This window comes from Mesocricetus auratus, unplaced genomic scaffold (genome assembly GCF_017639785.1).
Source record: "Mesocricetus auratus isolate SY011 unplaced genomic scaffold, BCM_Maur_2.0 Super-Scaffold_4256, whole genome shotgun sequence".
Classification (NCBI taxonomy): domain Eukaryota; kingdom Metazoa; phylum Chordata; class Mammalia; order Rodentia; family Cricetidae; genus Mesocricetus; species Mesocricetus auratus.
In genome coordinates this window covers 45,384,069-45,411,365 of record NW_024429182.1, presented here as the reverse complement: position 1 = coordinate 45,411,365, position 27,297 = coordinate 45,384,069, and the positions used below count along the sequence as shown (strand labels likewise).

Sequence of the window (27,297 nt, the reverse complement as noted above, 5' to 3'; positions counted from 1 at the left end):
AATGCTTTCCTTAAAAGGAAATATTTTCCAAACCACTGTCCACAAAGGATTGCCTAGCTAACACTCTTGTGATTCTGGTTATAGAATACAAGCACTAACAGTAGAATCCTAGAAGTCTAGATAAGAGCAGACTCAGCACTAGGAGAAATGAAAACACAAAACTCTTCCTTTCTCTCCACCCCTTCCTTTCACACCTTCCTAGGCACTCATACTGCAATACAGCTGACTCCAGTTTTTCCCTCATTCAATATCTCTCTGCTAATGTCACATGTTTTCCCACCTAGTAGAGGACAGTGTCTTGGGTCTTTATGCAAAGTACTACCAAAACCAAATTACTATACTACATGGTTCCCTCCTTTCTCGTCCTACTACTGCTCCTCTAACAACCCAACCTCCTCAGTGTTGTCTCTCTAGTCACATAGCTACAATCAACATTTACTGATGTTTGCTCTTAAACCCTAAGTTGGGTGCAGGAAGAACATACCAACAAAATAGATGTGATCCCTGGTTTTCATGTGACTGTCTCTTTGTTTCTTTCAACAGTCCAAGCACTCTTTATAGCATATGAGGCTTTCAATAATAAACGCATCCTAAACCAACTTCTACTACTCTCTTGTCTACATTGGAAATGCCCAATTTTCTGGTTCCTACTTAGAATCTTTCCCATTGTGGTCTCTCTGCCTATGAGGTCTTCGCTCCTTGAAATTCATCTACCACCTTCCATAACAGGACCCTAATAGTCCCAAAACCAGAAAGATGGCCTTTTCATTTTCTATCACAAGTGTCTCCACTGTATTGTTTACACTGATCTAAGAGAAAAGATAGAATTTTCTGAGGCAAGCCTTCTTGCCTCCTATAACTCTACAGTTCTCAAAGCACCATCTAAGTGGCAGTATGAGGCTAAGTAACTGTTGTTCAATAAAAATATAAAAGCCATCATATCTTTGATGTACCCAGGACTACAATCTCTTACCAAACCACTCTTCTAACCAAGGAATAATGTAATCCTACAAAGCTAGTTTTTTTTTTCCTGCTTGTAAGTTACAATCTTAACTTTTACAAATTCAATCCTAGACACTTGAATTTAAGAAGCTAACTATGTCAATTTATAAAGATAGTTCCTGAGTATTCCCTAAGCAATACAATATAGCAACTATCTATACAGTCAATACATTGTGTTATGTATTTTAAGTATTGAGAAGTTTTGAGGTATCCAGGAGGATGTGCAGTCACATGTAAATAGCAGTGAACCTCAAATAAATAAAAAGGAAATAATCAAAGTAAGGAATGTCATATACCAAAGAAAGCAGCAGACTGAAAAGTACACATCCCCAACTGAAACAAACAAAAATCCTTCAAACTTTCTTACAGTAATAAAAAATTCTATCCACTCCATTTCTAGATGGTTAAAAGCAGAACCTTAACAGACCAGCTAGATCAAGCATTTGGAAATGAGGGTGTTATACAGAAATGTGCTATGTCTGACCCAGCTCTATCCAAATTTACCATTCCTGTTAGAACTTCAGTGTTCATTCTATATACAACCTAGAATAGGTCTTTTTACTTAAGGTATTTTGAAAATTTTAGACCACAACTTCTCCATCAAGAAGCCTAAATAAGCCAATACCCCTACTTCCACCAAAAAAAAAAAAAAGTAAAAACAATGGAGTAGCTGTGAAATGGTTACTTTTTACTGGCCATTTTAGGTCAAGTGTAATTTAAGTCTCCCAAATTCACAGCACAATGGATATCTGAGTTGGAGGCCAGCCTGGTCTACAGAGGAAGTTCCAGGACAACTAAGGATACATAGAGATACCCTGTGGAGGGTGGGGCGACACCTCAGGAGTTCACTGATTATGTGTCTTAGTTACAGTTACTATTGCTATGATGAAACACCATGACCAAAGGCAACTTAGAGAGGAAAGGGTTCATTTCACTCACAGTTCCACACAGCAGTTTATCATCAGAGCAGGGAGGGTAAGAAGGCAAGCAGGGCAGAAACAGGAGCTGATGCAGAAGCCACAGAAGGACGCTACTTACTGGCTTGTTTAACATGGCTTGTCCAGCCTGCTTCCTTATAGAACCCAGATCACCAGCCCAAGGCTGGCACCACCCACAATGGGCTGGACCTCTTCCACCAATCACTAATAAAGAAACATTCACCATGTTTTAGATTTAACTATTTATAGAGAAAACTCAGGATTTCATTTCATTTCATTAGAACTGGATAAAGTCAACTACAATGTATTTTGCCCTAAGCAGAACATACATGAAAAAACAGAAAAGCTATTTTGCAGCAAGATGTGTCCTGATCCCTCTCCTAGGGCAAACCAAGCAAAGGGGTCTATTGGTTAATCAGCTGACCCAATTTACAATATTTATCTTGGTACTACCCAGGCTGGCATCTCAGGAGACTTGCTGAGATGACTGAAAAAAAAATCAATCTTTCTGAAAATTTACCTAGAAAAAGGTAATGATAATTCTAGTGCCTTCGAAGGGCCTCACATAATACGACCATCCAGTATTATCAATGAAAAAACATTCCATCTTGCATAACAGCAACATAATGATCATCTGGATGTTTTGGGTAGAAATCAAGAATCCAACAAGAAGCTGAAGTGTAAAAGGTCTCTACTCTTGAAAGGATTTTATTACCTTCCTTTCTTTAGGAAAACAATGATTACAAAAAGATCATATAATATAATGTCTCCATTCAAAACTGATAAAACTCCCATCAACTCCACTGTGTTTAGCACCATGGGATAGGGAGGAGAAAAAGACTCAAGACAAGTAGAGTTTGAAGAACTCTTCACTAATCAGTCAAGGCTGACTCTTGGCCTATCTCTTACTCAGAGAAATCATATGCCCAAACATAAAAATGCACCAGAACTAATACTTCACTCTCTGGAGCTATTTCTTCACCCTCATACTACTGAAATTTTAGTGTGGATACTCTTTGTCATAGGGACTGTCATATGTACTGCATGACACTTAGCAGTATCCAGTCTCCACCAATGAGGAGTCAGTGGTACCACTAAATTGTAGCAACCTCAAGTAGCATCGGGTACCACCAAATGTCTCCTGGAGAAAGTCATTGGTTTGGAACTCCTGCTATGGAGTTGGAGCTCCTGGATTTTTTTGTTGAGTCCCAGTTTTCTCTCCAATCAGCAAACACTCCCTTGGAGGTCAGGACATAAAATTATCATCTAAGTGCCAAGAATCCCATCCCATCCTCACTCCAGATAGAGACTCAAAAGTTCTGCAATCATCTAGTCATTCTCATGTGTTTAAAAGAAAAAGGGGGACAAAAAAAAAGGATGCTGCTGGCACTATGCTTTCTTTTGTTAGAAATCAAAAAACCAGCTACAGAATCTTGAAAGAAAGAAAGGAGGGAGGGAGGGAGGGAGGGAGGGAGGGAGGGAGGGAGGGAGGGAGGGAGGAGGGAGGGAGAGAGGGAGAGAGGGAGAGAGGGAGAGAGGGAAAGAAAAAAAGGTAGACCCACTAACTCAGCACACTTGCTTGCAAAAGTAGACAAAGAAAGACCCTCATCAGATTATCTACCACTTGTAATATTCAAGCTAGTTGTATATGAACATAACAGCAGTCTACCAGGTACAGCGCTGGGGATGGGGAAGGGGGGTTTCAACTGAAGATGCAGGTATTGCTGGTGATTCAGAGTTGAGCACTGAAGTCAGATTTCTAGGACGTAAATACTAATCCCGCAACCTACCAACTTCACATCTCTTATTATCTTGGTTTCAAGTGCAAGGAGAATAACATGACCCATTCCTCAAAAAGGGGAGAACTAAACTAAGACATCAGAATAAATTGCTATATCCTAGTACCCATGAAGGTATTCAGTCAACCTGGACTTACGATCAGTGATGCACAATGAAAATCACTCTAACTGTAACGTAGTCACTCTATATAGAACTGTTGTCTTAGCAAAAGGATTGTTATGATGTGGCCATAACTGTTCAATAAAGTTTAAACAAAATAGTCCATAGCATAGTAAATGGTTCTAGATCATGAATCACTGGCAACAAATAATTATTAGAACTGTATATAATATCCTAACATTGTTCCGACAAAAGCACAAGCAAATAAAAACAATTGTATTTCCTCTTACTTAATATTATCTTAAACCTTAACTTTCTGAAAAGGCATCATACAATACAGAGTTAAAAAATAACATAGTGGCTTAGTAATTAAGAGCACTGGATGCTCTTCTAGAGGACCCAGATGAAGTTGGAGGTTTCTCACCCTACCTGTCAGTTCCCAAATAATCATTTTAAGGCTTAATATTAATTGTAATTGTTTGACCAGTGGCTCAGGCATATTACTGACTAGCTCTAACAATTATACTAACCCATTTCCATTACTGTATATTTTACCATGAGGTTCCCCAACCCGCCTTCTTTTTTCTGTAACTGTATGGATTTCCTTCATAGCTATAATCTGCATGGCCACTGGCCAAATCAGCTTTATTTATCAACCAATGAAACAACACATATTCACAACATACAGAAGGACATTCTACATCACCCAGATCCAATTCCTAGAACCCACGTGGTAGCTCAAAACCATCTGGAACTCCAGTTCTAAGGGATATGACACCCTCATCACCTCTGTGGGTACTTCATGCACATGGTGCACAGACAAACATGCAGGCAAAACACACACATAAAATAGATTTTAAAACGAAAAAATGAATAATAGATTTAATCAACCAATTCTACCCTTTCTTTCACTTTGTTTGTGGTAATAAGAACTGGATCCCAAGCCTTGCATATTAAGTAAGCAAATGCTACATTTTTAACTACCAGTCACCAGGCTCAGAGACTTCTGACAAAACTAGGATAACACACTCTAATCTCTCATTGGCTATCTGAGGCCTTTTTGTTTATCGTAAAGGTTAAATTTTCCCTAAGAGCTCAAAACAAAGAAAACATGGGTAGCTGATACTCATTCTGAGGGGTGCTGTGGAATATACAGGAAAAAGTAAAAATTTAAGTCATTCTCTTAGCTATTCCATCATACACTCATTTGTTTCCTTTGCTGGGTTCCAGGTGTTATTTTAACATTCCAGGGGCATGGCAATAAATAAAGCACATTCTTCCTTTTTTAGGCTTTATAATGTTGATGAAAGAAGTTAATTTTACTAACTTCATGAATCCTAAAGCCAACATTAAACATGTTTCTCTATTATTTTATTCACCATTAAGTAATTCGCTTAAAATGATAAACTCATTCTTAACCAAGCTGAATAGTCCAAACCTTTCCTAAGTAAAAATTCCTAATGGAACCAGGCACAAAATCTCCAAGCATATGAGCGGTCCAGCTCACTGCCAGCTACACCCTCCCCCAAGTGCCATGAGATAAACCTCACCTAGGGACATCTACACTGACTTCAGAAGTAATTGCAAGGGCTAGTTATACAACTGATAATAAACTCCTTTGTTTCCTTTACACATTTATCCTAGGAAGAAATTATTACAAATCACATCGTAATTCACACAATTTTGAAATCAAAACAGTAACACCAAAGAAAAAATACAAAACCTAGTCACTTTAAATCAGCTCTTGTACATTTTAGTCTACATATTTAACAATAGCTGCTCTAAGTCTACATGAACATTACTTTAGCCTGAAAACTGATTCTAAGAGAATTAAAATGAACCACCTACTTACTAACTGTGGAACTTTGTTACTTAACATCTGTGTTTTAGTTTACTCATGGGCAAGATGGTGATAGTTTTGTCACTAATGAGGCTTAAAGGAGAGATGGAAAAAGCATCTTGAAAAATATGAAGTACTATATAAACATACATTTCTTGGACTAACAAGCAACTATGAATTTAAAACTCTAACAGAAAATGTTATAAGAAACTTTCTGTGCTGAGGGTAGCTGTTGCAGAGTACTTGTCTACAATACGCAAAGCCTCAGTTACATCTCCAGAACCAAAGCAAAATGGCTGGTGGATCCTATTTCAGTTACTTAAACTCTTCATACATCTCTGACTTTTCACATGTTCTAAAGTTGAAATTAGTAATACTAATGCTATAATTGCAAAAGGTTATCAGGAAAAGAACTAAAGATCACCTGCACAATAAATTATGGAAACTTGCTTACTATTAAAATTATTACTCTTTCAACAACACTATACCATCTCACTACAACTATGGTCATCTCCCAGTCCTCTAAAAGAACTAAAAGACTTGAAAGTTAGTCATACACACCACAGTACATTTAAGATCAATACACATTCAAGCCACATGTACACAGAGTTGTTAATAGAACTCTTCAAATATATACTGACTAGTAAGAATGGTGCTCAAACTAAATTTTAAATTCAGTTAGACATTATTCCTGTTTTCAACTTTAAAACACTGAACACACCAAAATACACCTATTCTACTGTAAATACAACTGTTCCTATTCCTGCACCCCAAGTTCAGCTGTTTGCACTTCCTCTTTGTACATATCATTTTCCTACAAACTTCACTAGTAAGTTCGGCACTGGTTGTCTATCCTGCAACCCAAATATACCCTGAAAAAAATACTAATTGCACAGTCACTTATCTACTATCCAAATCCAAGTGTTCTCTCCTTCGCCAACTATTCCATACTGAGCACCAGCACACTTCAGTATCAGGTGTGCTACAGAATGCAATACTAAAAGCGGAGCTTCCATGGTAGCTGGGAAGGGGAAACAGGTAATAAACAAGTGTGTGCCTAGAACAGCCTGTTTGTGTGGCATGGCTCAGGGATGAGGGAGCAGCCAGTTTGATTAAACACTTTGCTAAAAGTGGATCTTAGCTTTAGATTTCAATTTGCTGATCCCAGACTCCTGGGCAGGGCACTGACACTGAAGGGTGGAGGGAAGGGGGAACAGTTAACTTCAGGCACCAGCACACAGATCAGATCTCTCACTAAAGACCACAGTGTAAGACTCACGGGCTGCCACCTGCAGTATCTTACTTCTCTTGTTGCAGAAAGCCAAGAACACCACAGAAATGAGCATATTACTTATTTGAAAATGGTATGGCCAATAATGAGAACTCTAGAAAGGAAGTTCAGAAAGTTTCTATTTCCCCTTCAGCCACCAGCTCTCCTGTATGACCTCAGGCCTATTCACTGACCTTTCTGAACTCTGGTATCCCCACCCATGCGCTGATCCTTCCTGACTGTCACACTAGGCTAGTCTCTTAAGCCCTTAAGCTTTAGTGTCATCCGTTAAAGGAGGCCAGAGGAATGACACTGCTTGGCAAACTGTAGGGCACATTACTGACAGAAGCTACTTAAATAAAGAGACCCAAGCTTGCTACCTGCTTTATGGGAACATCAGGAAGACTGAGGTGAACATGTAAGATGTGTTAATCTCTCTGAAAAAAAAGGTCCCTCACAGTACTAGTGTTTTTAATTTCTAACAGCACTATTCTTTCCAGGCCTTCTAAGATCTGCAACTAAAAGAACCTACAGACCTTCAGAAGCAGAATATGGAGTTGAAAAATAAGAATAAAACGTGTGAAGGTTCACACCTATAACCTCACCATTCAGAAGCCTGAGCCTAGGGGATTAAGAATTCAAGTGTGGTCTAGGCTACACAGTGAGAGAGACCCTGTCTGAAAAGAAACAAGCAGAAGAGTCAAAGAATCATTCCCCTGCAGAGTTCTGAATGCCTTGCAGCCAGTCAAAGCTTCTGGTGGGATAGTTGTACACTATGTGAAAAAATATCGCTGTGATTGGTATAATAAAAAACTGAGCAGCCAATAGCTAAGGAGGTATAGGTGGAACTTCAGAGCAGAGAGAAGGGAGGCACAGTAAGCAGGATGTGCAAAGGTAACAGTCATGTGCCATGTGGCAGAATGTAGATTAATATAAAATGGTTAATCTAAGTCATAAGAGTTAGTTAGGAACAAGCCTTAGCTATAGGCCAAGCTTTCATAAATAATAAAAAGCCTCCATGTCATTATTTGGGAGCAGGCAGGACAGGGAAATACTCGTTACAAATGCTGGATGGAGAGAAGTTATGCCTTTGTTCTGAGATGCAGATCCCTACAGAACACAAATACTTGTGTATTTATGAGCAAAAATAATCCCTAAAGATGACAAGATAACCCATCTCCTAGAGGACAGAATACCTAAAGGGTGTCCTGAAGTTTTACCATTCTGCTTCTTTGACAAACCAGCTAAGAAAATCTATACTGTGTCCATCTGTCCCCCTGGATGAAGTACAGGTTACACACTACAGTTCTCTAAAGATAAGTATTGGCTCTATGATATAGAAATAGCAAGAGCCTAGCATCAGTGCTGTGGGTCAATTCCAATGAAAACAGAGGGGGTATATAGATTTGTGGTGACGAAGACCAGCTAAATCCCTATTTATAGACAGAAAGCAACTCCCACTGACAGCTGTTTCTAAGTCAAAGTCAAAACAGCTCTATCTTTCATTTGGCTGAAACTTCTAAGGCCTTCCCCCTTAGTCTAATAATTTCATAAACTGTCTTCAATGTACAGACTTTGAACAAGTCCTAAACCTTACAAGCTGTGTAACCTTACACTGTGTCATCAGTGTAAATCAGTGTCCATGTCTAACTGTGTTGTCTCCTGCTTGTTTCTAACAGCCCTGTTCACAGAAATGAAAACTTAGCCTGTATATGGCCATTAGCAGGTCTCCATTACCAGAATGGGGTAAAGTTTCTTTTTCCCCCATTTTTTAAAAAAATTTCAATTGTGTATGTGTGTGCATGTGTGTGCACAGACAACAGAAGTGCAGATAACCAAAGGCCAGAAAATGGGGTCATATCCCCTGGAGCTGGAGTTACAGGCAGTTGTGAGCTGCTTGATGTGGGTGCTGAGCAAAGAACTCCAGTCCTCTGCAAGAACAGTATGTTCTCTGAACCACTGTGTCATCCTCTAGCCCACTTTTATTTTATTTTTTATTTTGAGTCAGTGCCCCACTATGTAGCCCAGTCTGGCCTAAAATTCACTATGTAGAAAAGACTGACCTGAAAATGATGAAAATTTGTGTGCTTCTGCCTCTAGAATTTTTTAAAAGATGTTATGAAGAATGACAAAGGAAAGTACCTTTTGGAAATCACACCTCTTTTTCCCTCTCTAGCCAGGAAAAGCATTATTATACTGAAGTCAGAACCCGGGCTATCATATATGAAAGGCAATAAAAGTTTCCCATTAAAAGCAAATACAAAAGAACAAATGGTTAATGTATAATTACCAATTCCCTTTAGCTGTTCTGTAGGACAAAGAAAAAAAGTTAAGCTTCTAGGAAAAGTAAATGAAAAATGTAGCATTGAGTCTTCACTGAGACTGAAGAAATATCTAAGATGCAGTTCATTCTTTTCTAGATCATTATTCCAACACAGCTCAGAGCTACACTGCCTAAATGCAAGCAAATTTCCCAATCAAAATGATAAGTAAAATAAACAATAGGAAGCAGAGATTGAGGGGCAGTAAGAAATATGCCTTTGAATGTTACAAAGAAATTCAACAGGAAAAGCAAAACATCTGCCTTCATTTAAAAGTTTGAGTTGTGTGTGATTTCCTGCATCTAAGAACCTCTTTCTGAACAACAAAGAGGCCACAAAACATCACATTTTCCTCTCCCAGTTTCCCCCTTAAAAAACCCCAAGGTGATGATTAACAAACAGTCCCCTTGTCTTCAGACAGTCTAAGAAGCCACAGGAAAAGATAAATTAAACAGAAGAACCCTTCGTAAATAAACAAGAAACAGGCTGCCTGGAGAGAAGACAAAACTTCCTTACAAGAAACAGCAAGTAGCTCCCCTTGCTGACAAGTGGGAGACCAGGGGAAGGCTACCCAGGACCTCTCACCAACTGAGGCAGCCTGCTGGACAGAGCACCTCATCCTCAATAGTTTCAACCTTGGCCGTCATGCAGCTGCATAGACTCTTCAAGGGGTTCTGAATGGAAATAAAAAGTTCAGGGACTCAAGAACAAAATCAAAGACTATTCTAGCAGCCAGGAGAGTCTCCATTCCAGCAATGAGCTTGGGCCTGAACCTAACTCATGGCCAATTCATTTCCTAAAGGGCAGCCTCCCAGGCAATCATTCCAACCTACCACCTATTACTATATCACCATGTGCAGATCTGACCCTGCTTAATCACCCTTTGATTGGACATAATCCTTTTCTTAGGATCTTTATAGGAATTAAAGAATTTTGGCAGTATGCCCAGATCTTTGGCAAGCCAATGCCAGATATATAATAAATGTTCACTTCCATTGGAAGGAAGCTCTTAATTCCACCCCCACAATCACTACTTAAGGTGAGAAAAAAAAAAGAACAATAAAAAACAAACTACAGATTATTTTCCTAATGGTGCCTCAAAACCAAAATAATCTAACATAAAAAAAATTTTAAAAAAAGGAGGAATCCACAGATTCAGAAAATAGCCCCCTTAACATATATACACACCCTTGTGAGTTGTTAAATTTCACCTTCTGGATCCTCTTGCTGAGCAAAAACAGTTTATGGGATCTTGCCTAAGAAGCTGCCACCTGGTATTAATGACCACAATGCTAGATCCTCAGGCAATTTGGGTAAAAAATAATTTTAAATTTACATACATTTAGGAGTAAAGTTGGTCCCTACCCCAAAACATCCAAATCAAAAAGGTAATTAAAAGAAAAAACACAACCAAAAACCTCTAGACCAGTAATATTATTACAAAACACTATCAGTGATCAGTAATCTTAAAACAAGAACAAACTTGAGCTCCTATTCTCTTCCTTTCCCCTGGAGTTTATGCACAAGCATCAAAATTTCACTTTCATACCTTTTTTTTTTTTTTTTTTTTTTTTTTTGGTTTTTACGAGACAGGGTTTTTCTGTATTGTTCTGGAGGCTGTCGGTCCAGCCCAGCCTCGAACTCACAACTTTCATACCTCTTTAAAATCTCCCAGCCCAGTAATATCAAGCCTTGCTCAGACATTCTAGATTATTTTGTAGTGGGTGTAAAACAGAAAGTTCTGTAAGCAAATTTTTCATTGGTTTATTATTTATTTTTGAATAAAATACCTCACTTTTGATAATGCTTCCCTTTTACACATATGTAAGAATTTAACATACTCATTCACAAAAGCCACAATTTAAAAATTTAACTTTTATCTACATATTCAGACACCTGCTTCTCCAAGCATTCTTTCAAACCAAAACATATAGAAGATATATAAGAAGTTGGTAATACCCCCACAAAGTTATCTTGAGAAATCTTCTCTGAACAGAACTTTAAATAAACTGACTTCTACTGCTAGCACTGTCCCAAAATAAATTGACTGCATCCTAGAATCAAGTGCACTCAAGGCTGGAATGTCAAGTCAGTCATATATTATTTCAACTTCACTAAATCTCTCCTTATTCTCCAAATCTTAGGCTGCTTTCTGAAATAGTTCACTAAAAAGCACCAACCTAATTAACAACTGCTTCCTCTGCAACAGTGGCCTTGATTTCACTTATTTACACATTAACTGCAGCCTCCTTTTGGCCAAGCCAGTCTATTCTCTGTACCATGCGGAGCCTTTTATCTGCCCTGGACAGCATTTTCTCCAGCAGATGAAGTAGATGCCGATTGATTTGCTGTCGAGCATGGTAAATTAATAGCAACAAATTGCTGAGGGCCCGTCTCGCTGCTCCACCATGCTTCGGCAGTTTTGCTTTATTTGCTCCATGATGGGCAGCAGTCGGCCTCTTCAAGTCAATTTCTTCTTAACAACCTGCAATACTTTTCAATGGTGAAAATAGAGCTGTTCCTTGTAAGTCAGAAATCAATATCCTATTGCCCTTAGAAAATGCTAAACAAGCAGTATTGGCAATCCACTTGGTACTAGAGGGTATCAGATATAATGCAAATCCATACTGCTTCCCTCCTTGTAGTTATTACAGTTTGCTAAAAGGTTCCTAATGTCATTTATCATCATTTACCATTGACCAAAGAGGCTATGATTATGATATCCTATCAGTTGGCAAGGCCTTTCATTTCTATTCAATTAATATTTTAGCAGCACTCAAATGCTTGTGGCCCAAGTCCTGTAATGAAATTTGCATGGCTTGGAAAGAAATAAGACTTTTGTTGCTTTAAGGAGGAAAAAATTACACGCAAGAATATGCACACATGACAAACACTTAGATTTTAGGTGTCAGATTCCAAAGGTTCTCTGATGATTTTTAAAATTCAAGTACTAAGCAAAAAATTTTAAAGGAGATCTTCAAATTATAAAACACTGAGGAAATTGTGATTCTTATTCCCCCACCCCCTTTCACAACACAGCATGTTCACCTATTTCATTTCTACAGGTTGAATTTAAACATCAATGGCTCCTAATCTACATCCAATATTCACATTTCAGAGTGGCAACAGAGTCTGATTCCATTAGAAAGGAATTCTTCAGTTATAGCATTACAGGCAAATGATTCAAACAAGCAGCATCTAATGGTGGAATCAAATGCACAAACCATCCTATATGTCCAAGGTTCTGACCCCCAACCAAAGCCATACTATATAAAAAAGTAGCAGAAGAAAGCAATAAGAACCCTGGACCAACTATGCTATCTAAAGCAAAAAACAAACCCCTGCAGACAGGCAAATTCTCAAAGAAACAACCTTCTTTCATTTTTAAAAAACTCCATTTTGAAGAAATCACAATGAAAGTCATTTCTAACCAGGTCCTAATTATCAACCCCATTTTTCACACTAAAACTGAGACAATGGAAAAGTATTAATTCCCCTTGTGGCCTACAACACTCCACTTGAACTTTTCTGGGTGTTTTTCCCAGCTTCATCTGTTCAGCTGTATTAATTCTACTAAAGATTACCAAAAATTACATTCATATTTTATGCTCCAATTCCATGTCATGTCACTGAGTTCCCCTTTAAAAAAAAAATCCACTAATTTTACCAGACTAATGCTATTTACTCAGTTACCAAAATTTAAATTAATTATGTTCTCAAACATAATTGTTAAAAATTGGCAACATTACGCAGGCTTAATTAAGATTAAATCCAATTTACTAAATGTACTTTAATTGGTACTAATTACATTAGCTTTCATTTCAGAATGACAAATTCCCCATAGGTTTCATTTTATGGTTCTCCACCAGAATCAACCCAGGGCAACTGATGATGAGCATCACCAAACAGGAGGGGGAGAATGGGGACCCTCCCTATTTACCATTGCTTCCTACGAGCATCCTTGTAATCATTTGGTAAGTCACAGATTTGTGCTCCTTCAAAACCTTCATTTTCTGTCCCAGTGAAAAATTTCCCTAAAAATATTCTCTGCGCCTAGCTGTTGCCAAGATGAATAGGAACACAGGAATATTAACAACAACAAAAAAAATATTCACAAAGGTTTCAAATATCGGGGCCACCAATTACTAGGGTACTTCTGAGGCCTCCTGGGACTCCTACTCTTGAACCCTTGAGACACAAATCTAATAAGTGAATAAGCCTAAACCGATCTTGAGAAATAGGACCAATTATGCCTCAGGGCAACTTCCTTGCATTATTGCTGCTTTCCATTACAAGGGTATCCAGCGGGTACATCTGGAAGAGAGGCTAAGAGAAACTAAGGCTGTCTGCCTAGGAAAACAAATAAAGACAGATATGCCTCTGTGCTTAAGGGGGAAAAAGAAAGAAAATATAATAAGTAGGTGGTTTGCAGGGCTGTCTGTATTTCATAATGTGATAAACTGCCCTGGGGATTCTTGATATGATTGAATTCAAAAGCAAGAAGGGGGAAAAGGCAAAGCGTACTCTTCTCAATTTTAAATGGATGGCATTTGAGGCCAGCTGGACAGGAAGATGACAAAATTTATAGTCATATAAAATGTATAAAATTAAGGGATCTCACATATACTACCAACACCAAAATAAGAAACACATAGTTATATGGCATAGGTATAGATAGCACACGGATATCCAGAAACTAAACGGTTAGAGTAAGGCAAAGTACAGAAAAGGGGCATTAATCTAGTCTATTCTTTAAAGAAAAACTAATTTGGGGAGAGTATACAAAAATCACAAAATACCCAAACTATGTAAGCAGGTAATTGTATTCCTGTGAGGTAGAGCTAAAGGGAATCCACCCATAAACTGGATACATTTTGCTCAGGCAGTATTTGTATTATTAATTTAAACAGAAACAGTAAAGATCCTAAAATAAAAATTTAAATATGTGACATTCAATCAACAACACATACATATTAGTATACAGCGCATATAATATGCTAATATTAGCATAACCAAATAGCATAGGGTAAAACAGAACTTGAAATAAAGTCTTCAATGTAAATAATGTTGCAATTTTTTGCAACTTTATTTTTCCATATACTGTCAGATTGCCCTTACTGTCTATGAGTTGTCTTTTAAGGAACTACTAATATAGGTACATTCTGGCTATGTGGTAAACAACTGTCAAAAAGAATTCCTACAGCTGATGACAGGACATCTCATTCTTTTTAATCTCAGAAAGTACGTACAACACGCACTACACCCTGACCACAAGTAAGCAAGACATGAAAAGCAAAAAGTTGTCTATCACCTCTTTCTCAGCAGGCAAATATACATCTCTCTATTCTAAAATGACTGACAAGTCCTGAAGTCCTGCATGAAGAGATTGACTTCAGAGAATGCTTCCTGAATTACCATTGCCAAGCAGTATTTTACATACAGCTACACACAAATCATTTCATTTGGTCTCTTACCAAAAAAAATTTAAAAAGTAACAATAAAACAAAAGCCTGTAGTAGCTGTAGTAATCATATATACCTATCAGTGCTTTCTTCCCCTGCAACCCCAAACTAATTACTAGATTTCAAGACCCAGGGTTAAACATTAATCACATCCTCCTATCAGGTTCATTTACTCTGTACAAATTTTGGAAGTCGAAGCTAGAGTTCCTGGTAAGACCCAACTAAGTAGCCTCTGGGGACTAGTACAAGGATTTTACATCAATTTCTTTTATAGCTCTGTAGATTTCATTTTGATCCTCCCAGCTCACTCATTCTCTATTCTTTCATAGTGAACCAATGAAGGCTTCACACAATTTACAATTTTATTAATATTTTCCAAGGAAAGTTCTTTCATAAGACTGATTTTTGATGCCTGAAATACGTAAAGCAACTCTTTAAAAAAAGAAAATACACATTTTTAATTCTGCCTATGACTTTTGAAAGTGTAGCAAAGTTTAATATGTACTCTTAAATCAGAGTAACATTTTAAACTATTAAAAGTTAGGATACTATGGAACATGAGGAATCACATTCGAAAAACTGACTTCATTCATCCCCAGTCTTTTAAAATAAAGATAGATATGATGAATTCTATCTATAGAATTGTCTATTTTGTAAAACAGAAAACACACAAAGTAGATCATTTTCTTTTCAAAGTACATGAGTATTACTGATTCTTAAAATGATTATAAAGAAATAACTTACCTGCTTGTGCATTTCTATGTTCAACCCATAGGACATTTCATAATACTGTCAAAGAAGGAAAAGCAATTAAATCTGTACCTTTCAAATAATCTCTTTAGTTTGTTCAAAATGACCAAGTACATCAAAAACAAAGCAACTAACACAAAGGCCTTACCTTAACCAAAATATCCACAATATCTGGGTCAATAAATAAAAGAACACAACGCCCAAGAACTATCTTAAAAAAAAAAACTAGAAACCACCTTAAGACACACCCCAATAGAAAAACTCAGAAAACCAAGAAAATTAATGTTAAAACTCAGCATTCTTAACATTTCCAATTGTCTTTCCAATATTATAAGCAAATGAATTGAAAATTCTGATGAAAACTTGGTTTCGTATGACTCAATTCCCAAGCAGAGCAAAAATATCTCACACAAATGCTGACTGATGTTTTGAAAGAACTGTTGAAACCTCAGAGTTCAGGATTTACTTTTAGTGTGCTACTCACACATGAAAAGCAGAAGACTTGATAGAAAATTAATTAATGACTAGCTCTGCAAGTTCTTTCAACACAAAATATACTTTTGAATCGTAAAAATGCTTCATAATACTTCTGTAAACATAGATTTGATTTGTCTGAATGGGAGTTTAACTACAGCACAGAAAATCTGGCAGCTCAAATCAACACTCCTAAGAACCAAAATAACACTATTGAAATTGAAAGCATACACACAAAAATATAAACAGAGTAGCATAATGAATGAGAAAATTTCTGAAAAGGGGTTTGGTGTCTTTTATGCCTTTTAATTAATGACTTGGATAGGAAAACACATTTACTTTTAAGAGTATATAGAAAAACTGTCTCGTTACAATTGGAGCAGTAGCAATAAAACAACAAAGAAAACCACTAACAAAAACATTTTGCTTGTGACTAAACAAAAAATGAGTGTTTTCCCCCATTTTTTCAATCCGTTAAAAACAAAGCAAAGAAAATTATACCCCATGCAACTGAACTTTTTGAAAATTTAAATCAAAGCTGGTTGTCAAAGCCAAGTTATAACAACCTAGAATTACAGGTTGGTAATGGACACATACCCACAACCTCAACACCCCTGGCAGGGCCACTGTGATATAGCCTGCCTGCAGCCTCCAGCAATTTAAAACATATTCTTGCTTTCAGTATTCCAGGCTAATGAGCACTTTGAATCTGTGACACAGCTTTCTTACCATGACATAATGCCGTTGCATCTCTGTCTTCTCACTGGCGAGTTTCTCACATTCCAGCTTCAGACTATTCAAGACATAAAATCATCTAAGTACAGTGCAGAACTTAACTTACATCCTTCAACTCCAAATCCATATCCCTTCCTCTAAATCATCACCTCCTATTGTCAAACCAATATGAAACAGCACTTTACTAACGAAAGGCAAGAGAGAGAAATGAGCGACAAGAACCAGCCTGGTCTTGCCTTTTCAATAAGGATAAACTGTGGGGGTTGGGAAAGAGAGGGCTTTATGTTTGAAACAAATAAACCCTCTAGCCGGTTTAATTCTGCAACTTCATCCAGAATTGAACATTCTTCACTAAATTCACTTACTAAAACAAGAAAACAAACATCCATAATAATTATAAAAGCAAAGCTAAGTCCACGAAAATGCCACAGGAGTGGTTTTACCTTTATTCTACAAGATTAATGAAAATCAGAATCTTATGAATAATGCACTTTTTTCCCCCTCCAAAAAAATACAGATAAGTTGAATACCATGCAGGTGAGGGGTGTTGATCTGGACCAGCAGCTTGTTTGGATTCTTGCATATATGCAGTAAGAATTCTGCATCATTAAGGAACCAATGAAACAAACATGTTCCAAAAACATTCCAAGTCTCTATGAGCCTCGAAGACGAAAGCATTTTGGGGTTTTTTGTTTGTTGTTTGTTTTGATAAAAGTAATGAAATGGCTCACTGCTTGCTTCCCTGGGCTCTCAAGCTATGCCAAGGAAAGGCAGAAGGAAAGGATCAAGCACAGAGTAATAAAGAACCAAGAAGTCAAAAGGCCCCAGATTTTTCCCAACCTTCCATTCTCCTGACCCAATAAATCAATATCGAAAGTTTGGCCTCAGCGTTTTCCAAGTCTTCTCTGTTTCGATTGTTCTGCTTCCTTTTCTGTTTACAGGAGATGAAAATGCTTAATTTCTTTACACCTGCCTGAAGGGAAAAGAGGCCCTGACTTGCCTTTTCTGCCCACAGGAAAAAATGGTAATACCTTTGGGGGGGGGGGGGCGAGGGGGGTGGTGTTTGTGTGTTGGGGGGTAGACAAGAGCTAAGCAAACAGGAGGATCAGCTAAAGTCAATATCGTTACCTGTGGTACTGAGCCTGTAAAAACTGAAACTCTTCCTTAATCCGATCACAGGATTCGGAAATTGTAAATTTGAAGGGTTGAGCAGGCTGATGCGGTGCCTAAAGAACAACAATAAAATATTTAATTAGCCCACATCGCAGGTGGGGGGAGGACAGCCCGCGGCGGTGATGGAGGGGGGGGTGGTCGTCGCGCCGCTCCCGCCTCTCGCTCCCCCGCAGGGGTCCGGGTGCTTCCCGGCGGCCTCCCTCAGCCTGCCCCCACCCCCGCGGCCCCCCCAAGCTCCGAACCCCCGGCCCCGCGCGCCCATCCCTCCCTACCCGGAATCGAAAGTGGCCCGTCGGGGGCAGCCGCGCCATGGCGTCGGGCCGCCGACAGCTAGCTGAGGAGTCCGGCCTGCGGCCGCCCGGCCGCCCGCGCCCTCCACCCCACAGACTCGCGCCGCCCGGCTCGCCCCCTCGGGAGAGCGTCGCGGGCGGAGAGCGGCGGCGCGCGGCTTCCCGGGGCTTCAGAGACAACAATAAGAAAATGGCTACAAGTCGCTCGCCTCCCGCACCCTCGGAGCGGCCGGCCGCGGACAGGGCGGCGGGCGCGGCGCGGCGCGACTCACCGGGTGGCGCGTCTGCGGGTACATCTTGCTCAGGTCGCGAATCATCCACGCCGCTTTAGTTGGCTGCGCCGGGCAGAGGCGCGCGGCTCATCCGCTTCGAGGGCCCCGCGGCGGCGTCCCGGGCCTGCGGGTCTCGCGTGACGCGGGCGGCAGGCAGGCGCGGCGGCTGGGCGCGGGCGGCCGGCTCCGCATTCCCCGCGGGCGTCACTGAGGGCGGCGGGCAGCGTCCGTCCTGCGCCCGCCGAGCCCCGCGCCCGCCGAGCGCCGCCCGCCCGCTCGCTCGCGCCCCACTCCAAACTTTTTTTATTTGTCTTTTAATTGGCTGCTATTCCTCGGAATGAATGGTCGCTTCTTCCCTGAGAGCGAGCGCAAACTCCTTTGGTTCGGAAGAGGTCTCGCGGCGCTTGGGGGTTCGCTGGAGATTTTTCACTTCACAGCAACGATCTTTTAAAAGGCACCTTTTAGCTTCTTTTACCACATTTCATTTCCTTTTCTTCCTTCCTGTTTTTTTAGCCCCAAATTGAAGGGGATTATAAAAATAAAAGAGCGAAACGCTTGCGGCTTTTTAAAATTCTCTTTCAAACTCTGCGAACACCACCTCAAAATAATACACGAGTGTGTAAGAGGGGGAAGAAGGCAGCCAACAGCCGAACGCCCGCTCGGAACGGCTCTAACAACGCGCTCTGTGTAGGTGACTTCTTTGACCAAATTTAGCAGCAGCTAATCATTAACATTCTGATACATATTCACGACCATCCGCGGAGGACCCGTGGAGCATCCCGGGAGATGTAGTCGTCGCCGAGGCTACTGTGGCCGTGGATGCCGCCAGATTGACTACAATCTCCATCCATCCCCGCGCGCGCTCCGCGGCGCTCTCCAGGCGCTCCGCCCTCCCGCGGCGCGAGGGCGCCACACCAACCAATCGGAGATGGCTGAACATTAATCGCCGTTCTGTGTTACTGCCCATCATTTCACTGCTGACAAATGGCAAGCCAGGAGGGCGGGCACGGCCAGGTTGTACCCACGTGGGGGCAGGGCGTGATCAGTAGTTCCGACCAATGAGTGCAAAGGATTGGTGCTGACGGGGGCGGGGCGCAGCGGCCCGCCCGGGGCGGAGCCTCGCCCTGGCCGCCGTTCCCTAGCGCGAGCGTTCGAACCGCGGAAACATTTGTTCAGCTGTCAATCAAAGTAACGTGGGGTGGCGAGCCGCGGTGCTGCTGTCGCTGCTGCCCTGGCTGCATCTTTAGAAGCAGGTTTCGGCGGCGTTGGCGGCTGCGGTGAGCCTGCAGGCCGGTCCGAAGACGCCCTCCGAGGCTCGTCTCCCGCCCGACTCAGAGCCCGGGCTGGGCGGCCGCGCCGGGGTGCGCACTAATTAGGGACCGATGTCTCAGTAAAGAGACAAGCTCGGCCTTGTGCAACGCGCCGAAACCCCTGTTGAGACAAGAGAGGGAGGATCGCGCTGATCCCACTCCGTGCGGTTCACATCCATTTTACGCGCTGCTGGAGTCGGCATAATTTTCCGCGTGAGCGCGGACGCGGTCGGCCCGGTTTAGAGCCACAGCCGAGAGGCGTGCACTGGGCTGGTCCCAGGCCCTCAGGGCCGGCCAGCCGACTCTAACGTTCTTTTTCTTGGGAGCCACAAGTCAAGTTCGTCCCCGGGTTGATAGAGGCCCCAAGATGGCCTGGGGAGGAGGGTCAGGGCCCGGGGTGGGCAGCCCGAGGCAGTTTTGAGGCTTAGAAGGCGTGCGGGAACTTGCAAACTGCGCTAAGAAACCTCTGACCTTTGGGCAATCAGAATCATTCAGAAAAAGTCAAGCGGGATTATAGCCAAGATCGCTGCGTTTGGGACATTTATTTCTGGATCCCACTCTAACGCGAGGTACCAGCTAATACGGTGCTGTTGGGGGAAACAGTTTTTCCTAATGATAACACTTTCCTTGGGAAAGGAAATCAAGTAGCATAATGCCCAACTCAAAGCAATGGTCTTACTAAAAATCCAGAACTGGAACTCATAGAATACTTGAATATTTCCGTTCTGCGGATAATTTTCTTCCAAAATAAGACAATGGAGTACTTGCCTCTGTCATATACCCAAACTACTAAAATGTGGCCAAACTAGAATAAAAGAGCTATATATGCAGATAAAGACGGATTTTGATGTGATCTGTATATCCATATAAAGACAGGATTTGGGCATGAAGGGTTATAAAAAACAAAAAATCTCGATAATGGTTGCATATTGGGATTACATTTTTAAATATCACTTAAGCAAAATGTGTTTCTATTTTGCCTGCTTTTTAACCTGTCTTCCAAGAAATTTTGAAAATTTTTACACATTTATTTAGTGTGAGAGAGATAGAGAGAGAGAGAGAGAGAGAGAGAGAGAGAGAGAGAGAGAGAGAGAGAGAGAGAGAGAGAGAGAGAGAGAGAGAGAGAGAGAGAGAGAGCACGTTCATAAGCCCTGGGGATAAAGCTCACACATGGCAAGTGCATTTACCTGTTGAGCTTTTTGCTGGCCCTAAATTATTTTCTGGCGTTCAGACGTCATTGTACAGCAGTGTTCTGAACCGTTCTCAGAAGGCTTGAGTGCTACCACATCTGCATTAGGACACTGAGTCTCAGAACACGAACAGCCATTGTTCTTTCTAAGGTTGCTTATTTGCTTTCCCCAGAACTTTTTAGTGGCGTATTACCACAGTGTCTCTGTGGGAAGTTCCATGTTCTTTCTCTATTTCAGTCAAAATGGTAGTAAGTTCTATGGGAACGGGAAGTTGGTTAGTCAGGGCTATGCTTCAAATGCCCTGGATGATGCCTGGCTTGGTATAGTTGGTGCTCAGTAAATGCTTGTTAATGGCCTCGGCAAATCCAAGTCCTGAATTGTCCGCCGGTATCGTTTGGATCCAACTTACTGAAATTCCATGCAGTCAGTTCCCAGGACAGGAAACAAGAAGTTTAATACTGGAGTCTGAAGGGCTATTGAAAGGGTCAGGGTGGAAAGAAACTGTGTTCATAGGAAATATCAGCTTGTAGTAGAGACCTTTCTCTTGGCCTCTCAACACTTTATGTCAACGGAAAAGTGGCTGGAGAAAACAGGGTGTTTCTTGTGCTTTAAGTACACGTTTAAACCGCAGTCTGTGTGTTACATTTTGGCCTTGTGTTGGATCTACACAAGATGCCAAATGGGACAGTACAGTGAGTGGTGCTCGTGTTAATCATGTCTCCTGCCTGTGCTTCTCTGTCTCTTCACAAACGGTTGAGCCAGTCTGGGAAATGATTTAGGGGCTCTATTTTGTTCCACCACAGAGTGGGAGGCTCCAGAGATCTCATACAAGATGGCTTTGGTGGCACCATTGGTGTATAAAAGCCATGTCTAGCAGGGTCCAATCTCAAAAGTGACATGCCAGGTCAAGCGCACTTTTTACTAAGGCTGAAATCTATAAATCTTTTATTATTTCACAGCATACCTATTGAGCATAAAGTAAATGCCAAAATAAGAGAACTTAACTACAAACATGACTATTACTGATTTATTGCCCTTGTTTTAACTTTTACCTTTGTCTGCTCAGTAAAACTGAATCTGGACCCTTTAAATATTTTCCAGTTAAGAGAACAGGTTCATCAAGAGATTCCAAGACAAAGAAGCTTGCCTCCTAGTCCAGTGTGTGTGCAGGGTCACTCCCCAAGGAACAAGGAGCAGGAGGCCCGGCAGCCAGAAGCTTCCTCCATTCCACAGTCAGATGGCCTTGGAGCAAGTGACTGAGCATAGACCTTCCTCCTAACACTGCAAAACAGGGCATTTTCAGCAGATGCAGATGTGTGGACTTCTGGTGCGTTACAGAAAGCAGGTTTCCAGCTGGAATCATCTGCTTTTCAGCCAGTTACAACAGTTTTCTCCAGCAAGGTCCAGTTCTAAGTCCTCCAGTCTTGAGGGTCTTGCAGGAACAATTCCTTTTCAGCAGGCGTGGGAGGGTGAAGGCGGAGGTAAGGAGTTTTCTGTCTCAGTACTAAAGTCAGTTGCTTCTCTTTAAACCTGTTCTGTGTGATCAAGGGTCCTATATCACAGACACCCAGGCATAAAATAGCTACAGTTTAAAATATTCTGAACACATAACCAAAAATTCATTCAAAACCAAATGTATAATGAATCAAAGGTTTTTCTGGCCCAGCATTCCATTGCAGGACTGTAGCCTTGGTTCTGAACACACAAGCACATTCCACCATGCTATGCAGCATCACTAGAAGATGACTGCAACCCCTTGCCTCACAGTCTAGACTACTGTAAGTTAGGAATTTCAGTGCTTTTAGTGTACATACAAAGTTTTCTGCTCTTATGGAAAAATAATTTAATTATAGAAAACAGACTTTTAATATTTTCCTACTACTAGTCTTCCACATGTAAGTATCAAATTAGTATGTCTTTGGATAGGATTGTGTTAGAATGTTTGATTTTTAAAATTGCTGTTTGAATTGCTGACTTGAGCTTCATAAAAAAATCATTCAATGAATTTTGGTTTGAGATTAGGACAGAATCTCCAACAATTTCCAAGGTGGCCCTAAACATACTTCTGCCATTTTATTCTATGTGTTTATGCAAAGTAGTGCTCTCTGGATTGATGATTATATTCATAGTATCTGTCAACTCTGAAAATGTTGAGGTGTCCTGGAGCTGCATCAGATATTCAGCTGGCATTTAATTCTCTGTGTAAAAATAAATAAGCACTTCTATCTCATTAGTATGCAAACGTTCTTTCATCTTTAACAGTTAAATTATATATACATCAATGAGTTATTTCAAAATAAATTTCTTTTCGATTTATCATCAGTAAATGTTTGATATATATGCCTACTTAATGTACCTTTTGACCCAAGGTTGCCCAGAATTTCTCTAACAAAAAGTATTAGCAGGTAGAAACAGTGTGAGACACACTGGTGAGAGAGTCTTGTCACTTTTCCTCATCATTTTTTTTCTCATTCCTTGTTGTGGGTAATAATCTACTGAATTTTGCTTGTTTAAATTACTTTATATTTCTCTTCTGATTAAACCCAGGCTGACAAGAAACAACAACAATAACAAAATAAATGTTTCTTTTCTGTGAGAACTTACATTTCTCTTTTGGAGCATGATGTGGAGGGGGGAGGCTATAAAAAGAGATGAAGTAGGAGGGAATCCCAATACCTGGGGTGATGGGACAACATCAGATGGAAGTCTTCCTGGAAGAAATGATGTTTAAGCAGAGACCTGAATGTTAAGAACAAATTGGCTGTTACAATCACCATGAAGTGAATTTAGATGAATGTAAAAGCTTCAATTTCAGAAAATGTTGGAGATTTAAAAATGTGAGAGATTTAAAAAACAAGACTTGTATGGGGCAGGTGGAGTAATTTACGATTAAGTCATAATTGCATTCATGAGTCCAAGTCAATAAAGACCAACCTATTGTTTTCATCTGTGCACAGTTGTTTTGGAGACATGTGCTACACACACACACACACACACACACACACACACACACACACACACACACACGTCTTTGTCTCACCCACTAACGACTGGCAGGCAAATTTTAATTTGAGTAGAGGCTGCACGCAATTCAAAAATGCAAGATCTGCTTTGAATGTACAAGTGAAAGAAGGGAGGATAATGGAGACCATTTCTAGATCAGCAATAGATTTGTTCAGTCCTTTGGTCACTGTCCTTTCATCTATGGTAAGATGGAGATAACAACACAGTAGTCTTACTATTTGAAATGACTCAGTACATCAGTGTCTCAGAGAGTGCCAGACTTGTAGATTCTCTGGGAGCTAGGGCTTTGACCTTGTTTGGAGTAATGGAGACCAAGGCTACCTTTGGCTTGGTAAAAGGCACGCGGACATTGTTTGCCTTTCTGCAGGTCTGGAAATGGGATGGACAAATTTACATAGGCACCGAGGAGACTTTGGTGATGAAAGAGCATTCTTCATTAAAATGTTGTGTTCACTGAACCTCTTAAGATCACTCTTAGTTTGTGAGTAACTAAGGCTCTCTTCCCTGCTAGGGGCAGAGGTACCAACAAAGTTGTGTTGTGTGATGAGGAAGGACCAATTAGTTTTTACTTTGAATAAGGCTCACATGCAGATCAAGAAATAAATATCTTTCTCATTCTGAAGAAAAAGTCAGCATTAATGGGATATTTGACCTCAATGGCTGAGTGTGTGGAGATGATAAAACTATCAGCAGTAGACATACTTTACTTAAGTCAGCAATAGTTCTGAAATCTGAAGGGGACCTTGGAATTTTCACCAACCTTACTTTACTCTATGCTAATCAAGCAAGTCAAGTATGAGAAATACAACATCCAAAATTACCTATTCCTGGAGAAAAACTTATCATTTTTTCCTTGAATATAGAAGGATCCTTGAAGTTGTTCTGTTTTGTCCAATGACTTTTAGCAAACAGGGTATCATTATTTTTACTTTAAAGGTTAAACAACTGAGACCCGAAACGAGTACTTGCCCAAGGTCATACAACTTGAGAGCACTGGACATCAGAACTCTTGTCCCCTGCCTCCTTATAGCATGCCATGCCTAAACCCAAATTCCACAAGTGGATATTCAATTCAAGTAGGCAATAGCCGGAATCAGCTCACCTGCCTGGTTTGAGCCTTTTCAAACATATGTTGCATTGCTGGAATGTGGGTGGATGGCGAATCCACGAGGACTGTTGCTGCTGCCTCTGGGCATAAGCAGAAAACAAGTGTTCCCAGAGCGGCAGGAAACACCCGCCTGCCTCTCTGCAGCCCTGCTTAGAGCGTCTGGAGCCGTGAGTAGGGAGATGCAGGGGAGAGGAGTTACAGGGGAGAGGAGTGGGGCTGAAGCGGTACCCTGCTTCCAGAGAGCAGCAGGACTCACACCTGTGCAGCTCATCATGGAGTCTTCACACGGGCTCCTGCTCTTGCTAACTATCACAACAACCGGCAGGGCAGATTTTTCCAGGAGAAAAATTGCATATTTACTTTCTGAAATTGGCAGTTTGAGAATAGGGTAGGTGTAGGAAAGAACAGCTAAGCATCACATCATCCTATACAAGAAAGTAATTAATGGAAGGCCTCTACAGTGTTGTCTCTATCTGTAGCCCATTCCTTGATCTACAGTCTGCGCAACTTTAAACCTTTCTAATCTCATCTGCATGGAGTTTTTCCATAAAAGATATATATGTGATCTCTGCACCTTTTCCTACCTAGATACAAGCATTGGCACTTCTGAAAACATCATCTTGAAGTTGGATTCTTAATACAGAGAGGATTTTATTCAAGATCATTTGCTAAACGATCATGTTTTCTGTCTGTCTTTTTAAATTGCCCAAGGAGTAAACTGCTGAGATGGAGATTGAAGGGATACGGCTTCAGACACTTGTTGAAAAGTGACTGCTTCACGAAGTAATCTAAACTGTAAGTGTCTGTAATTGTAGTGTGCAAGCTCCTATTGCCATCATTCCGTTCACTGCTTGTTCTCAATATTATGCTGCATAGGACAATTCTGATAAATCACATGACTTCCTTTAACAGCAATCTCTGTTTAAAAAATATGAATGAGCTACCATTCACAGTGTATTGAATCTCAGTGAACTACTATTTTGAGGAAAGACTATGATATTCTAAGAAATTTTCATTCATAGAGTTGCCTCCTTCCTTCACTGCTTGTAACACAGAACAAAATTTAAATGATTTTAGTCTAGATTTTAAGGATTTATTTTTATTTTTATTTGTGTGTGTGTGTGTGTGTGTGTGTGTGTGTGTGGTGTACAGGTGCCTACATAGGTCTACATAAGCCAGAGGAAAATGTCAGATAATCCTAGAGCTGGAGTTGTGGGCAGCTGTTGAGTCTCTCTAGAAACAGAACTTGTATTCTCTGAAAGAGCCAATGTGATCCTAAAAGTTAAGTCATCTTCTCAGTGCCTGTTATGTGTTTCTGTTAAACATGTCTTAAAGAGAGATGGCCATTGTATAGATCATAAGTGTTTACAGAGTTCCATCACCTTTTATTATATATCAGTATACAAAAGCACCAAGAGATAAATGAGTCTTAAGACACCCATTGGGCACCCTAGCAAAATGAGCTTCTGTAAAAGCAATAGCCCCTTTAATCTTATGCAACTGTAGTAAGCAAACAAATTGGAAATAAAGATTGAGCTTTTAGAAGTTACTTCTTTCCAGTTTACTAAAGCTGCCCTTTAATGCTGTGCAATAATTTTATTGCTTTGTGCTCTATGAAGTGTTTCCTTATAAAACTGTTAAGGGGAGAAAATGGCAATTGTGATTGTCCTACCAAAATGTAAACCATAACTCAGAGGAGAGTGGCCAGCTTGGTTCACATGCATGTTTACAAACAAGGACAGATGAACTCACAATTTGGGCTAGGGATTTGTCTGGGTGGTAGATTGGTGTATGCGATGTCCTGAGTTCAAGCTCCAGTACTACAGAGCAACAAAACATAGACTCCACAAGTTAAATTGTCTGTACAGCCACAAAGAAAAGTTAGGCTTTCCATGACATAGGTATTTACGTTTAAAAGTACATGGGAAGTCATTATTCTCATAACTCAAATGCCAGCTAATTGGGTGTCTTCCTCTTCCAGTCTGTTGGATTTCTTGCTTTTATACCTGCAAGCAAAATGTCTCGCCATCAATCCATGTATGATCAGAAGCCCAATATCCGTCTAAGCATCTCCAGGGATCCTTGGAGATTTCTGTTCTTTAGAATGATTGCCCACTGGCATTTCTTCTTTTTGATGAAAGTTTGGTCTTCATCGTGTGCTTATAGCTCATCTTTCCATTTTCCCATCAGACTGCCATTTTGGACATTCTTCTAATGAACTCTAACAAAGGCTGTACAT

General features: G+C 40.4%; 1 protein-coding gene across 7 annotated transcripts in view; it reads right to left on the bottom strand.

Moving 5' to 3' along the window:
* Tle4 (TLE family member 4, transcriptional corepressor) overlaps positions 1 to 18,582 on the bottom strand; it is a 133,633-nt gene extending 115,051 nt beyond the window's left edge. For all 7 annotated transcript variants that reach the window (XM_013116700.3, XM_013116713.3, XM_005063783.4 and 4 more), the window contains exons 1-4: positions 18,427 to 18,582; positions 17,820 to 17,917; positions 16,686 to 16,749; positions 15,477 to 15,521 (exon numbers count right to left, since the gene is read on the bottom strand). In XM_013116700.3, the coding sequence (XP_012972154.1) occupies positions 15,477 to 15,521; positions 16,686 to 16,749; positions 17,820 to 17,917; positions 18,427 to 18,471 (252 nt within the window). In that variant the 5' untranslated portion in view covers positions 18,472 to 18,582. The remainder of the gene's footprint in view (positions 1 to 15,476; positions 15,522 to 16,685; positions 16,750 to 17,819; positions 17,918 to 18,426) is intronic.
* Positions 18,583 to 27,297: the final 8,715 nt, after the last annotated feature.